At 37.0% G+C, this 16,973-nt stretch overlaps 1 protein-coding gene across 1 annotated transcript in view; it reads right to left on the reverse strand.

The window, feature by feature from the left end:
- The window catches only part of PRSS12 (serine protease 12), a 92,740-nt gene that overhangs the window by 35,366 nt on the left and 40,401 nt on the right, over positions 1-16,973 (reverse strand). Inside the window, exons 6-8 of the mRNA XM_004386802.2 lie at positions 15,812-15,953; positions 11,923-12,119; positions 4,838-4,979 (exon numbers count right to left, since the gene is read on the reverse strand). Of these exons, the coding sequence (XP_004386859.1) occupies positions 4,838-4,979; positions 11,923-12,119; positions 15,812-15,953 (481 nt within the window). The remainder of the gene's footprint in view (positions 1-4,837; positions 4,980-11,922; positions 12,120-15,811; positions 15,954-16,973) is intronic.

The raw sequence follows: 16,973 nt of genomic DNA on the forward strand, positions 1-16,973 counted from the left end.
GCATCAACTGGTCCCAACTCACCTGGAGTAAAGGACAATGAAGAACACCAAAGACACAAGGGACGTATCAGCCCAGGAGACAGAAAGGGCCACATAAACCTGAGACTTCATCAGCCTGAGACCAGAAGAACTAGATGGTGCCCGGCTACCACCAATGACCACCCTGACAGAGAACACAACAGTCAGTCCCTGATGGAGCAGGAGAAAAGTTGGGTGCAAAACTCAAATTCTAGTCAATTAATGGTCTGACTGAGACTGGAAGAACCCCAGAAAGCGTGGCCCCTGGACTCTCTGTCAACCCAGCACCAAAACCATTCCTGAGGCCAACTCTTCAGACAAAGATTAGACTGGACTATGGAACATAAAATGATACTCATGAAGAGTGTGCTTCTTAATTCAAGTAGATATGTGAGACTAAATGGGCAGCTCCTGTCTGGAGCTGAGACAAGAAGAGAGGGAGGGTCAGGAGCTGGTTGAATGGACATAGCAAATCAGGGGTAGAAAGGAGGAGTGTGCTGTCACAGTATAGGGAGAGCAACTAGGGTCACATGACAAAGTATAAATTTTTGTATGACAGACTAACTTGAATTGTAAACTTTCACTTAACATACAACGATAAGATAAAAACTTACTGAATTACTTTAATAAGATTTTATTTACAATGTAATTATGAAGTAAAATCTTCTGATGCTTTCTTTGATAACGCCTGTAGAAATACCATTGAAAATTGTTGCCAGCTTGAGTATTCTATTTAGATTATGTTTCTTACCTAAGTTCACCTTTTGAGTTGAATGTAAAATGGACAAAGTGATGAGAAATAAAAAGCTATGAAAAATGTAGAAGAAATCAAATTAGAAATGCACTGATGAATATTCTTAAGAATTTTTTCCCTCCTTAAACTTGGCTAAGACACACAATTTAAAGATCAAGTTTGATGTCAATCTTTCTCTTCATATTTCCACAGATAATATTAAATTTCCTGGATTAACTTCACTAAAAATAAAATAAAATCATGGCCAAGAAACCAGTCTCAAATGGCAATATCTTTTAATGGCTGATTTAAGGTAAGGAAATTCACTAGGACTGTAATATAAAAACAAAAATGATAGTTTTATTCTAGTGAAAGAAGAAATGATAAGAACATAGTAAGCAAAATAAATTTAAAATAAATCATTAACTTAATTTATCTAGGTATCTAATGTAGACTCTCCCTATCTTCCTCTACTACCCCATATTTTGAAAACTGAAAGTTTATGTCACATACCAATTTTGAAAACTGAAAATCTGTATCACAAATAATAGATCCATTGGCCATAAGCCAACTGAAATTGCAACTAGGTCCAAAACTGAGAAGTAAACTGAAGTAGAATCTGAGTTGGCAAAAATAAACTTTGAATGAAACATTCAGAAAGGATATTTGAACTTTTATTAAAATAGAAATACTTTTAAAAATAAAAATGTATTCTGCATAAAAAGAACCAATTAAATTATCTTAAATCAATATTTAAGATAATCATAGAGTTATGGATTGAATTGTGTCTCCCAAAGTATGTGTTGGAATCCAAACCCCTATACCAGAGTGACCTATCCCTGTAGATGTAATTCCGTTGGAAATAGGGGTTTCTTTGTTATGTTAATAAGGTCATATCAGTGTACGATAATACGGAAGACCAAAGAAGAATTGATGACTTTGAATTATGGTGTTGGTGAAGAATATTGAATATACCATGGACTGCCAAAAGAACAAACAAATCTGTTTGGAAGAAGTACAGCCAGAATGCCCCTTAGAAGTGAGGGCAAGACTACGTCTAACATACTTTGGACATGTTATCAGGAGGGATCAGTCCTTGGAGAAGGACATCATGCTTGGCAAAGTAGAGGATCACTGAAAAAGAGGAAGGCCCTCGACAAGACGGATTGACACAGTGGCTACAACGATGGGCTCAAGCATAGCAATTTTTGTTGGGATGGCGCAGGACCGGGCAGTGTTTCCTTCTGTTGTACATAGGATGTTTATGAGTTGGAACGTACTCGATGGCACCTAACAATAACAAGTGTAGAGTATGTCCTAAACCTAATTATTTCTGAGTTATAAAAAGAACAGATTAAACAGAGATGCATGCACAAACTGGGCAAGACAGACACCATGTGAGGATTGTCTATAAGCCAAGGAACCAAGGAATGCCCAGGGCTACCAACAAGGACAGAATAAACATGGCCGAGACCTTTGGACTTTCAGCCTTCAGAACTGTGAGAAAATAAAACTGCTGTTCTTTAAAGCCATACACTTGTGGTATTTGTGTTACAGCAGCACTAGGAAACTAAGACACATAGATAAACAATCAAGGATATACTTTTAAATTAAAGCCACTATTTATTAGTAATCTACTTGAGCTAGGTAATTTACGAATATTAGCTTAAGTTTTATAACCTCCAAGTTGTAACATTTTCCAGGCATGTTACAGAAAAGGAAACCAAGGCTCAGAAAAACTGGGTCATATGCCAGTACTACTCAGCTAGTAAGAGGTAAAATTGTCTGCATGTCCGTTTACTGCTCAAATACATGATGCCAAGCATGTGACCGGCCATAATTACATGCCATACCAAGAAAACTGACAATCCTCTTTGGCATGACAGCTTCAATACAGCCAGTGCTTTTCAAAAAGAACTTGCCAAGGGATGGAGTAAGACGACCATCCACTTATGCTGGTGCTCAAAAGCTGGATTAAAAAAAAAAATGCATTTAATTTAAAATTTTTAACTTTATATTAATGACATTTACCAAGTATTAGTGACCATGAAATTCAATCTAATTGGCAAGAAAAGAGATTAAAACATTGAAATGACTAACACTAGTTCACAATATTAAGAAAACAAATTTTTACCGAACCTAATATAAATGATCATTTTCTTCCATTTGCTGATCTTCCTTTAAGATAATACCAAAATTCTTACAGCTATTCATTTCAAGTACTATTTAATATTTCAGAAAAAGTTAGAAAAGTAGTTACTAGTTTTAAAGGTTTTCTTTACTACTGCTGGCCCTGGCAACTCCATGGTTTGCATACGAACTACCGTTTTTTAAAAGATGATTTAGAGGACCTCTGATGCTATCCCCACTTACCCCAGGGTAGGGATGCAGCTGCCACAGAAGCTGGAGCCAAGGCCACAGGTTAGCATTGTCTGGTACCATGGCCAAGTAACTGGCTTAGGTCATTGATAGGGGGTCAGGGCTACATTTTCAGAGCTTTGAGCAGAGTGACCTTGGCACCCATCTGCAGCCACATCCTATCTCTCCAGCCTTGGTCTCCAGGAGGTGTAGGACACAGAACCTTCGTGTCCTTAAACAAAGCTATAACTGTGATCATTTTTGTAAGATAAACAATAAATCTGAGGGTGGGACCTACCTGCCAATTAAAATGGTTCTGAGCGGAGGCACACCCAAATGAAAACACCAAACCAGTTGCTGTCAAGTCAGTTCCAACTCATGGCAACCCCATGTGTGTCAGAGAACTGTGCTCCGTAGGGTTTTCATGGCTCTGATCTTTCAGAAGCAGACCACCAGACCTTTCTTCCAAGGTGCCTCTGTTGACTGTTCAAACCCACCCAACAGCCAATCAATTAGTAGCCAAATGTTTAACCATTTGTGACACCCAGGGATTCCTGCAGCCAAACGAGGAGCTCCATATCCAGGGCCAGAAAACAGGATAGAAGCCCAAAACACATATCTGTGAGTTTCTCCACTCCCTCTCAAGTTTCTCTAATTTATTACACAGTATTAGAAATCCTTTCGGGAGAAAAAACATGATTGGAAGGAGGAAAAAAAAAAACTCTAAAGTCTTGTTCTCTGTGATCAAATTGAAAGCAAAAAGAAAAACAAAGAAAAGTACTGATATGTCACTGAGGCTGATTACTCACAGATATTTTTTTAATGCCTCATTACTTCAATTTTTTTTTATTTTATCCTAAAGTCTGACCTTTCAAATTTGGGCTTAGGTGGGGAAAAGATTGGGAATGCTTCTGGGCAGCTTCACAATTCACTCATTGCTGGATTACAAGATGGCTGACCTGACCCTACGGTGTGTTGTGCGGAAATCAGATGAAGACTCGTGGAAGCCCAGAGGCTCCCCTGGTACCTAGGCCTGTCTGATTCATAAGGACTGAAGAACTTCCTGAAATACAAGACATACGAACAGTGGCTTCTAAATTCCTTGATAATAGTACTTCAATTCTGAAAATGTGTTTCCATTTAAATGTCCTTACTCCATTTCCTTCATATGCTCAGGAATAGAGTGAGGGCGTAGATATATTTCAATAACTCAAGAATCTCTTAAAAGGATAGACTGGCATAACATAAATCTCAGAGAAAAGATGAACTTTTTTGGCTAAGGGAAGTGGCATTATTAATTATTAATGAATTATTAGATTATTTTGCTATTAGATAAAAGCTACATTTCTTATGTGACATAATACATATTTCTTATGAAAAGACAGAAAATTTTAAATAGATTCTACTTAGTAAAAAAGCCCTGGTTTGGCACAGTGGTTAAGAGCTATGGCTGCTAAACAAAAGGTCTGCAGTTCGAATCCACCAACCACTCCTTGGAAACCTTATGGGTCAGTTCACTGTCCTATAGGGTTCCTATGAGTCAGGATCGACTCAACGGCAATGAGTTTACTCTACTTAGCACTTCTTTATAATTCTGAATCAAATCAGCATGTTCCCAGAATTTTTCAATTGAATGATAGAATTTTAGGTAAGAAAACTCATTAGAACAAGCTTAAAAATCAAAAACGTTCATCAGTTAACCATCCCAAATAATTAAGCTTTCCTTACTTGTAACCAAGCTGTCGACAGATCACAGCTGCATCCTTATCAGTCCATCCATCATCACAAATTGTTCCCCACTGGCCATTGATAAAAACCTCCACTCGTCCTTCTTTCTTGTTTTCTCCATCCATCAGTCTGATAGGAAAACCTAAGTTGTGATTCAAAAGTATTAGAAAAGCCAAAAGAAGCAAACTGATGCTAAGCATAAGAAACTTTACAAAATACAATAGTTTTTTCCTTTTTTAATCAGCTATAAAGTCAGCTGGGCAGTTCCTGTCAGGGAGCTGAACTGAGCTGGAGAGAGCTGAGCTGTGCTGAGCTGCTGGGTGTCAGAGTAGCCAATTAAGACAATGAGCCAAAATGAAAGTACCAGCCAAGACTTTAATCACTTGCTGGGATAGTATAAGCAACAGAAATCCAAAGGAGGCACTGGTTCCCCCCGCCCCACCTCCAGTTCCATATTTCCCCAGGACAGCACCCAGGTAAGGTCTGGTGGATCAGCATAACCCTGGTGACCCATCTCACTGCACAAGGCTCCCAGTTTTACGGACCTCAGGGCCAGTGGGGAGGGTGAGGATGAAGGACTAGGAGTGGAAAAGCATTGAGTACTGAGTGTGGGGAAAAGTGTCTTCAAGTCCCCACCTCCCCCATAAAGAGGCCTTAGCAGAGGTGCCTGAGAAAGGCTTCAGTATGGAGGCAACTGGTCTAGGAATGCAGATATGCAAAAGAACACTGCTGGTGAGCGCGAGGGGTTGGGGCTGAGTCCTTGACTGCAACACCCCTCTGACTGCAGTTCATTGGCTGTGCTCCAGGTCTGGTTGGGGAGGGCAGCTTTCAACTTTCCCTGAGGCCTTCGAGGTAAAGCTTTTGTAATTGCCTATGATCAGGCCTGAAAAATCACACAGGTTTTAGACGGGAGACGGACTCCTCAGTAAGTTTTTCAGAAAAAGGAGATACTACTTTTTTCTCTGAAAGCAGAATTGGATCCACTTTTTCAATATGTTTTGAAGCCTTGAGGTCAAAGTGCCTCTTCTTGCTCAACTTTATATCTCCAACACTTGGAACAGTGTCTGGCACACAGAGGACTTGCAATAGCTGTTGAATGGCTGAACTAATGAATGAATAGTACTGTAAAATTGTGAATTATTTTATTACCACTAACTTCTAAGTAGTAAAAGAACATTAACTTAGAGTTGTTTTTGTTTCATGTCTGTTGATTTATCTATGAACATAGCTAGAAATTTATACTCCAAAACTAAGATTTTTAGGAAGGAATAAATAGACACACCCTTGGCATGCATGGGTAACTTGAATGGGTCTAATGCCTGTGAAGGCATTGTGGGGAGAGTGAAGGCAGACAGCTTAACAGGAACAATTTTTATCTAAGGCTTCCTATTTACTATTGATTCCAAGGGAAGTACTTAAGTCACTAAGATTTAAAAGCTGAAAAACTGATCTCCAGCAAATTGAGGTTTATCTAAATTATGCAAATAAAATCATTTGTAGATTTTTATACGGTTCTCTCAACACCAATAAATGTGGTGGTGTTTAATTGAAAGCCCTCACTGTGGCTTACAAACCTTGGTCTGCTAATTACTAAAAGGGTCTCCAGCTTCAGGTCCCCCAAGACCTACTGGTAAGGATTTAGGGAATACAACGAAGCATGATGAAAGTATCTGGAGAACTAAGCATCCTGAGCCACCAAGCAGTTGAAAGTCAACAGCTAAAGAACAAAATACCATTTGATATATGTTTAAGCCAACAAAAGCAATTACTACATTGGCATTTGTTAACTGAAAGGAAATATTTTTGGCAAGATAGTTACCAAAACCAAAAAAAAAAAGCAAACCCATTGCCGTCGAGTCAATTCCAACTCATAGCCACCCTACAGGACAGAGTAGAACTACACCATAGAGTTTCCAAGGAGTGCCTGGTGGATTCGAACTGCCAATCTTTTGATCAGCAGCCATAGCTCTTAACCACTATGCCTCCAGGGTTTCCAAGATAGTCACATCCTACTTTTATTCTTCTGACTCATTGTTCCTTCTCTACTCCTCTTTGTTCCCCCGAGTTGTTGCCTCCCTAGTTTCTACTCCTGATCAAGCTCACTTTATGAGACGGACAGTAGAGTAAATATAGCAAAGCAGTTATAGACGCTCCAGAATCAGACCACCTGGGTTCAAATCCTACCTATGGCTTTGTGCAAGTGACTTAACCTCGGTGTGCCTAAATTTCTTCACATTGAAAAGGGGGATAATAATTGTAAGTACCTCATAGTATTGTTGTAAGTGTTAAATGAGATGATAAGTGTAAGTTTTTAAAGCAGTGCATGGCACAGAGTAAGCAATCAGTAATGAATACACAACACTAAACTAAAAGATCTGAATTATAATCTTGCCAAATAACTTCTTTGTGACCTTGATCGAGTTACCTAACTTCACCCATTTCCTGCAAAACAGGGTAATGAAACCTTTATAACAACGATAGCAAATGCATATCTAATACACTTCATGAGTCAGGCACCACTCTAAAGTTGTATTATCTCTAAAGCACTTTCAACTCTTAAGTTCGGTGACATAAAATATGACTGTTTTCACTTATTTGCATGTGGTTGACTGAGCATTTTGCAGTACAGTTCTATAGGAAATACCTTTTGAGATGTATGGCAGCTTCTGTTTGGCCCTTCACTCACAGACAGGCCTGCAGTACCCAATGTAACTTCATTCCACTGGTCACACTTGATTAGATCAGGATGGATTCCCAATCAATGCTAAATCAATCGGATTTTCTCTTCTGGAAAATTAGAGTTGGGACTGAGAAATTGTAACAACCTTGGCCTTGGCTATTACGTTGAACTGAGGTGATATAATATGGGAATTCCAGAAAAAAAAAAAAAAAAAAGGAGCATCAATCCTAGCTAATTGCATGAAAAAACAAGAAAGCCAACTACTGAAAGATAAATGAATGAAGCAGTTGTAGAGAGCAAAGAGATTGCTCAGTTAGAATTGCTGGTGGCTTCCCAGCTCCTAGCTTAACCACCTGATGAAGCCTAGCTGTACTTGGGTTCCACAAGCTATCTATCTATCTACCTATCTATCTATCTGTATATATGTATGTATAAAATCCATGCTGTCAAGTTTATTCTGACTCAGTGACCCTATAGGACAGAGTAGAACTGCCCCATAGGGTTTCCAAGGAGCGGCTGGTGGATACAAACTGCCAACTTTTGGGTTAGCAGCTGTAGCTCTTAACCACTACTCCACCAGGGCTTCAATATATTTGCCTTAAATTAGTTCTAGTGGCTTCTGCTACTTGCAATCAAAAGACCCTTGACTGAGGCAAGTGCAATCTGGGTCTTTTCTTAAGGTGTATTCAGATTAAAAGTTAACAATCACAAATTTAAATCTGGAAAACTAGAATGTATTAATGTTTAGGATTTTTTTTTTTTTAATAATACTTATCTCATTTGGGTAAATGTTACTGACAGTAACAGAAAAAAAAAAGTGGACTGCATTTCCTAACACAGTTGGGTGATCAATAAAAAATAAGTTTTTTTTTCTTATAAGTTTTAAGAGAAACAATTAATGTAAAATATCTCTAGCATTATGCTTGGCACACAGTAGGTACTAAGTGAAGTTCATATGCCCACTCCATTCCCTTCTTCAGCAACATATAATTAGCATTCACAGTGTTCATTCAGTCAATCAACAGGTATTTATTAAGTGCCTATTCCATGGACTGCTTACTATTAGTTAAAAAACTTGGTGTTTTAGCTGTCATAAAACAAAGTATATATAAAATTTTACATTTCTTCTTATTGTACCTGACATTCTAGGGTTCTTTACAAGAGGAAAAAGGTGAAAAAGGTTTTCAACTTTTACATTTTGGGATCTTTTGTCCAAAATTAGGAAAACATATGCCCACAGAATTGTATCTCCATGTTCCATTCTGGTAGTTTTATGGGTGGTATCTCATATACTTTAAAAATAAAAATGATAAAGTGGTTTTAAGTCTAAGTTGCATGCTTTAAAAAACTAATTCATACAATATTTCTGAACCTAATTTTAGCCATTCGTTTTACTTATTTGAAGGGGAGTTGGACAATATAGATAGAATGGATTTTGTCGTTCAACTCGCCTTCAAGCAAGTAATGATATGCAACATGTTTTATTTATAAGATCTTACATAAATAAAAAATGGGAAAACTAAACTGTCCTATGAATAAACAGCATCTTTAATTATATATCCCAAACTTTTATTTATAGTAGAGTTTTATTTTAATTTTTCCTGTAACATTGATTTAATATATTATTTTTAGAAAATAAGTTTCCTAAAAAAAAGGTAAAGTATACTATAAACATGAGTTAAAACTCTAACTCTATTAGTATAGAGTAAAACTTAGAGGTAAGCTCACTATGAAAGAAACCTTTGGTAGGTCTTAATACTCTGAACGTTAGAATCAATGCAATAGCAAAATGAGAAATTTGCATATTTACCACCCCAGAAATTTCCCACAATTCACATAGGCATTAACTGTGTTCTTACTAGCATTATTTTTACTGATCTAGAATATTGTTCTTGAACATTCCACCTTCCACAGACCCAAAAATAGAAAATGTCTGTTGAGCTGTAACTCATCTTGAGGATAGTTTCACTCACATTTAAAGTTAAGGTCCAGAAGCTACACTTCAAATAATTGAAAATAGTAGTAGTCCAAGAGCTTATTATTGTACTGCCAAGGAAGTAAGAAATCGCCACTGTTTCTTCAACGCAGCTGTTTATATCACTATGCTATGATCTCCTTTAAACATCTTTTAAATATTCAACACTATTTGGTAAGTGGGAAAGCAATGATCTTTTTTAATAAATAGATAGTCATATGATCCTATGCCAAAAGAATATTTGGCTCAGACATAATGTTCTCCAGACAAATGACCTTAGTTAATAGACACATTATTGAGATTAGAACCAAAGAGATTCATAATAATGACATATTTTATAATAATTATCACCCTCTACTTTTTAAATATTTAAAAAATACATATAGAATCTTAGAATTAAAAAGGCTTTCCGGGGAACTGAAAAGCTTAGCTATTCTGACCATATGAATGTATTTAACAACGCAGGCTGTCAGAGAACTCAGATCACATGGTTAGTATTTTGTCACTTGTAGTACAGACAAAGCACACCTAAATAGATCACTCTTCAATCCAAATACCAGCTGAGAAGATCCATTTCTAGTAAACAGGCTCTATCTCCCCAAACCACATGCAGTCATTCGTCATAAATCCTCCATAAGAAGAAAGGCGTAAGGGAGAAGGAGAAAAAATGAAAAGAAAGAAAGCTGGAAATGCGGCTTCCAAGAGATGGAGTAAAATTTTATATTTCTGTTTGATATAATGCTAGAGTCATCATGATCTCACAGTTTAGACTATAATGAGGAATCAACCATTTTAAGTTTAACAAACTTAAAATATGCAACATGGTTAATATTCAACTGTGGGATTTAACAAGTTTTTCTATTTTATAACTTGGAAGATTTACACTTCACAGTCTCAAAACAGAAGGATGCAAGAGGGGTTGATGCAATTTGACAATAGCAACTTGAAAGGTTAGACAGGAAGCTTAGGGGCGGTGAGTTTATTTATGTTGACAGGGGAGGAACAATTCGAAAAAGGAGGGTGAGAATGGTACCACAACTTGAAGAATGTAATCAGTGTCACTGAATTATACATATAGAAGTTGTTAAACTGGTGTATATTCAGCTGTGAATATTTTCAGCAAGAACAAAAAAACAAATTATGAAAAAAAAGAGGAGTTGGTGCAACCCTGAGGTGAAAAGTAAGGAGCACCTGTGATTATAAATCATTTGCACCCATTCACAAAAACAATGCATGTCCAGATATAAAATGGAGCTGTGGTAACATCCTAGCAAGTCTTCTGAATATTTCTTTCTATATGTTTCATTCATATTTGTTCTGCCCTCCTCATCAGAAGTTAACTTTGTCAAGGATGTTTACAGTGTCAAGGATGCTCTCTGCTCACAAGGGGGATCTTTATCTGTAAATTTTTCAAGACTGTTACAGGAGCTGTTTACCTTTATCAGACTATAAGTCTGAAGAAATTTGGAATTAGGGAGTAGCAAAGATCCTAATATGTTTCTACGGTATCTTATAAAGATGGGTAAGCTATTAATTCTAATGGAAGATTCACTTAGGAGCTCACCAAGAAATAATTAAAGCTCTTGGCTGCTAACCAAAAGGTCAGTGGTTTGAACCCACCAACCACTCCACCTGGGAGAAAGATCTGGCTATCTGCGTCCATGAAAGTTAAAAAAAAAAAAAAAACACTGCCATTGAGTTGATTCCAGCTCATAGCCACCCGATAGGACAGAGAACAACTGCCCCATAAGGTTTCCAAGGCTGTAATCTTTACAGAAGCAGACTGCCACATCTTACTCCCGAGGAGCTGGTAGGTTCAAGCCACTGACCTTTTGGTTAGCAGCCCAGCGTTTTAACCACTGCACCACCAAGGCTCCTCCATAAAGATTACTGCTTTGAAAACCGTATAGGCCAGCTCTACTCTGTCCTCCACGGTCACTGTGAGTTGGAATGTACTCAGCAGCAACTGGGGGAGACCAAGGATTGACAGGGCCTCCGGACTAAAGAAGGAATGAATCAACCATGGGAGAGTAGGAGTGGCTATTCTTTCTCTCTTTATTTTTTTAATACCATTCCTAAAAGCTCATTAAGATCCAAGGTAGAACAAGCAATGCCAAGGAATAAGGGAATAGACATTACAGCTTCTTTATTCCTCCTTTCAGATACACACAGTTATAAAGATTTTTGTGAGGAACTCAGGCTCCTGGGTAAGGAAAAAAGATTTTTAAGGGACAGAAATTTCATAACATTGGTGGACAGCTTCAAAAGATTACTTTTCTCAGCGTGTAAAAATTACTAAAAACTAGAGAATGAAGGGAAAGAGACTTTTAAAAAGGCCAAAGCTGAGAAACGCTTTACATTTCAGACCAGCAGTTGGAGGCACGGTGGCTACTGAATTACAGATGCTGGAAAGCTGTGGTTGGTCCTCACCCAGAGACAGTCTGTGTCCATCGCCCCCGGGGTGGCAGGCGATACCAACGTCTTCCCAATGGCTGCAGTCATGTCTTCCCCACTGTCTCCTGGAACACTGAAGAAAACTGGTTTCCTTTCCTGAGCAGCTGACATCATCCAGCCATATGGGCCCTGTTCTTTCTTCAAAATGGTTTGCAGAGGTTTGCTTGCCATATCTGTGGCAATAAAATAAAGATTTTTCTAGAACTGCTGTCTCTTGTTTCAAGGAAACGCAAACACAAAACAAACAACCTAATTAACGGCAATGACTTCAGAGGGTAAGCATTTGTTCTTTCTGCTACCTTGAGGACTCGGTTCTAAGAGCAGTGTTTGCTGCATCACACATTTTAACCATCTTAACAATGCTTTATGAATTCAATGGGTAACTAATGAATAATCAATGCTGTCCCTCCATTCAGTCTTGTGTTTTGTCTACAGTTTAACCCACCTACTACAGAGAATGCAGAAAAAGAGATAAATCTCAAATTCCTGAAATCAGTATGTTGTTGTTCAGTGCCGTGGAGTCGGTTCTGACTCATAACGACCCTATGTAGAACAGAACGAACACTGCCTGGTGGAAATCAATATAGTGCCATGGAAAGAACACTGTGAAGTAGAAAGTGAGAATTCTTGTCTTATGCCTGCCTCTGATGAGCCATCTGAGCTCATTTAATTTCATTAGCGTCTTTTAGGCCTTATCCTAAGACCTAAGGATATCAGGAAGGTATCCCTTTCTCCAAAATGAAAGTGTGTATTAGTTAGGGGATTCCTCAACCACTGTCCCTAATCCATGATGAAATTTGCATTTCTGCCCGTCAAAATGAGAATAAGGACAATATTCTCAATTTTTCATAAGGTTATATAAATTCAATGTTTTCATTTTGATAAATTATGTTTGTGTTCCAATTGACTCTATTTGCAACACTGCATTACAAAAAAAAAAAACTCCAAATGCATATATAACTCACTGACTCATAGCGACCCTATAGGACAGAGTAGAACTACCCTGTAGGGTTTCCAAGGTTGTAATCTTTACGGAAGCAGACTGCCACAACTTTCCCCATAGGAGCAACTGGTAGGTTTAAACCGCCAATCTTTCAGTTAGCAGCCGAGCACTTAACCACTGTGCCACCATGGCTCCCTTATATACATAACGTGTATGCTGTAGAAATAGGAAAGATCTGGAAAATTTAAACAATGGTAACTAAGCCACTCTGCACCTTCTTTCACCCTCTCACCAATTTTGTTTTCTTTTGTTCTGTAAAATCTAAAACTCCAGAGATCACTGAGCTAAAAGATCTTTAAGTTGTATTTCAGTTCTAAGAGTCCATGAAATTCAACTCTTCCTCATAAGTTTTATGTGAATCATTTCCCTCACTGGATGTTTTTATTATTTCTGTACTAAGTGCTTAGCTACTAACCAAAAGGTTGGTAGTTTGAGCCCACCCAGAGGCTCCTCAGGAGAAAGTCCTGGTGATTTACTTCCAAAAGATCACAGCCACTGAAATCCTAGGGAGCACAGTTCTACTCTGACACACATGGAGTCGCCATGAGTTGGAATCAACTCGGCAACTGGTTTGGGTTTTTTTTGGTACTAAGAATATGAAGAGATTTTTCTATCTGGTATAATTTTTCCTATTCCCTATTTACTAAATTTATTTTGCAGGATGATTTTAATAAATCAATACAGTGCAACTTTTAATTAATCGTTCAAGGCTTTTTCTCTTATTTTGCTGACTAATCAAGCCTTGGCTAGAAAAAGTAGTTAACCTAAATTTCACATTACTATCATTTTTCAACTTCTACCATTTTTCACAGAATTCATCAATCTGGTTATCATCTGTCCATATCAACTATACGATAGATAATAGAAAGTTATTGTATGTTGGGATTTTCTTCGTAAAAAGAAACTCTCAGAGTTCACCCTCTTTCTAATTCCAGAAGAATATTCTCTTTCAGAAAGGTTTCAGTAAACTAAAAAAGGAAGTGCAACATATGCTTTTACTACATTCTAACACAATCATTTACAACTTTTAACACATTATTGAGAATATTTTTAGAATCATTAATTTCTGATATTCCATGTATGCAAGAAAAATTGAATAGATCTATGAAACAAAATAAATAAATATGGAGAAAAATCAGTGTCTCTCAATTGTTTTCATTAATAAGGAAGAAATTTTATGAAAATAAATAGTAAATAATAGGATTTATGAATCTCTCTAAATCTGTCGATCAGTCTAACAGATGAAATGGCATTTATTAAGTAATTCTTATTAATAGTACATCATATTTATTTGGCCATTATATCATAACCCTTGACCTAATAATTGCACTGTCCAAGAAGATTCAAAATTTGGGAAAATTATGTGTGTTTATATTTTCATGACAGCATTATTTATAACAGAAGAAAATTAAACTAACCAAAATATTACATAAATTATGAACATTGAATTGACATTATATCATTAAAAATTATGACTACATAGCAACATAAAGGTGAAAAAAGTGGGATACAAAAATTACATGCTCACTACCACAGCTGATAAAAAGTTAAACACAAGTTGTAATAGTAATGGTGTAAGAATAGAAAAATCATGGGTAGTTTTTTTCTTTTTTCTCTTTTCCAAACTTCTCTAATGTTTTTTATTACTTTTATAAATTTAAAAAAAAAAAAAAAAAAACTTTTTTAAACAAGGTCTTGACTAGCATGAATAAAGCTATAGTTTTAATGTTTGGTGAATTAGCTCTATCTCATGCTAAAATGAAATAATTTTGCCAAGAGTGTTAAAGCTTGAGACAACTACTTTAAGCATGACATAGAAATATGAAAAGTAAAAGGAGGGGGCATCATGAGCCCCATTTAAGTATTAGCTCAAAGACATCATTTGCAGTTATTTTGACCAACTTAAGTCTTTACTCTGGAATGCATTATGTGTGTGACATGAAATATATTTCCCAAGTGTGGTACTCGGCTTTCAGAAGGGTGAGGCCAAGGGTGAGTTCTAAAGGTCGTCTCATGACAAGAAGACTGTTTTTCTCAAACAAAAGTGATAATTGTCATCACATTCTGAGAAAGGGGATAACGTAACACGAAAGCATTTGACACAGGACTTCTCTGCAATTTTGGACACAATGATGTCAGAACGAACGAAACTCAATAGTAGTGATGTGTCAGAAAAAAATACAGCATTCAAAGTATACAGTCTTCTTGAAGAGACACAAAGGGATCTAGAAGTCATTGACTTCAATCAATTATCAAAGAAGGCGGGTGGTGACAGGAAAAAAACAGGGGATAAATAGCAAGAGGTGCTTATTCATCATCTTAGAAAACGTAATTGTTTCTTATTTTTGTACTTCCATGGACGATTGATTGATAGATAGATAGACAGACAGATAGATAGACAGATAGATGGATGTTGCTGTTAGCTGCCATAGAGTCAGCCCTAGCTCATGGCAACCCCATGCACAATGGAACGAAATACTGCCCAGTACTACAACATCCCCATGATCAATTTCAGACCAGACCATTGTGATCCATAGGGTTTTCATTGCCGATTTTTGGTAGTAGATCACCAGGCCTTTCTTCCTAGTCTGTCTTAGTCTGGAAACTTGATTGAAACTTGTTCAGCATTATAGCAACATGCAAACCTCCAATGACAGACAGGTGGTGGCTGTGCATGAGGTGCATTGGTCAGGAATATAATCTATGTCTCCTGCTTGGAAGGCAAGAATTCCACCGATGAATCATGATAGATAGATAGATACAGAGACATAGAACATGTATTTTTAGTGTAACAGAAATTACAAGTAGAGATTACAAAATGAGACTTTTTAAAATATAATTTGGCATTTGAGTGGATCTTACTTAAATCCCAGCTGTCGGCAAACCACGTATGTATTCAGTTCTGTCCAGCCATCATCACAGACGGTGCCCCACTGTCCCTTGTAATACACCTCCAAGCAACCCTCATGGCTGCCTTTCCCACCTGCAAGTCTGATGACCCCATCTGTAATGAGAAAGAGACAGAGAGACTAAGCAAGCCAATTCTCAAAAAAAAGGAAAAACATAATTTTCATTTCACCAGAAATATCACCGTATTCAGGCCTCTCTCCAGGTTTTCTGTTAAACTTATGATGTGTTCTGTGAAGACCTGAAGCCATTGAATAGTTTCTAAAGTTTAAGACATATTTGTCCTAATAAAATATTCTTTCTTTTGGTTATATATAATATAAATTATTATAATTCCAAAATAGCTATTTACATTTCTTCATATTAAATATTTGAGAAATTTCCCATAACTTCAGTCTTCTCAAGTCTGAGCAATACTAGTCATTTAAATTTTAAAAGAAAGAAAACACAGTAACATAGAAATAGTTCAAAATTTTAACTACAAATGAAAAAATATTGAAATATGGAGACAGAATTAGCTATTTGGGATAAAGAGTCATCTGTCATGTCAATGCATTTATTATTCCTTGTTGTTAGTTGCCACTGAGTTGGCTCCAACTCATGGCAACCCCATCTACAACAGAATGAAACATTTGGTCCTGCACCATCTTAATGATTTTGGTATGCTCAAGTCCATTCTTGTGGTTATTGTGTATTCTGAGTGCCTTCTAACCTAGGGGGCTCATCTTCCAGCACTGTATCAAGCAATATTCTGTTGTGATTCATAGGGTTTTCACTGGCTAATTTTTGGAAGTAGATTGCAAGGTTTTTCTTCCTAGTCTGTTTTAGTCTGGAAGCTCCGCTGAAATGTGTCTACCATGGGTAACACTGATAGTATTTGAAATACCAGTGGCATAGCTTCCAGTATCATAGCAACATGCAAACCACTACAGTACAACAAACTAAAAGATGGGTGGTATTAGTCCTTAAGTACCCATAAATAATAAATTCTATATAAATTATAAAAACTTGGGTACACATCTTACCTTTGTTCTTTCATTGATAATACAAGTCCAGATTCGAATCTTATGAACTCAGTGAATAATTAATCCCCAGAGAATCCTATAAAGAACTTCCA

The sequence above is a fragment of the Trichechus manatus genome, unplaced genomic scaffold, assembly GCF_000243295.1.
Source record: "Trichechus manatus latirostris isolate Lorelei unplaced genomic scaffold, TriManLat1.0 scaffold00171, whole genome shotgun sequence".
In the NCBI taxonomy this organism is placed as follows: Eukaryota; Metazoa; Chordata; class Mammalia; order Sirenia; family Trichechidae; genus Trichechus; species Trichechus manatus.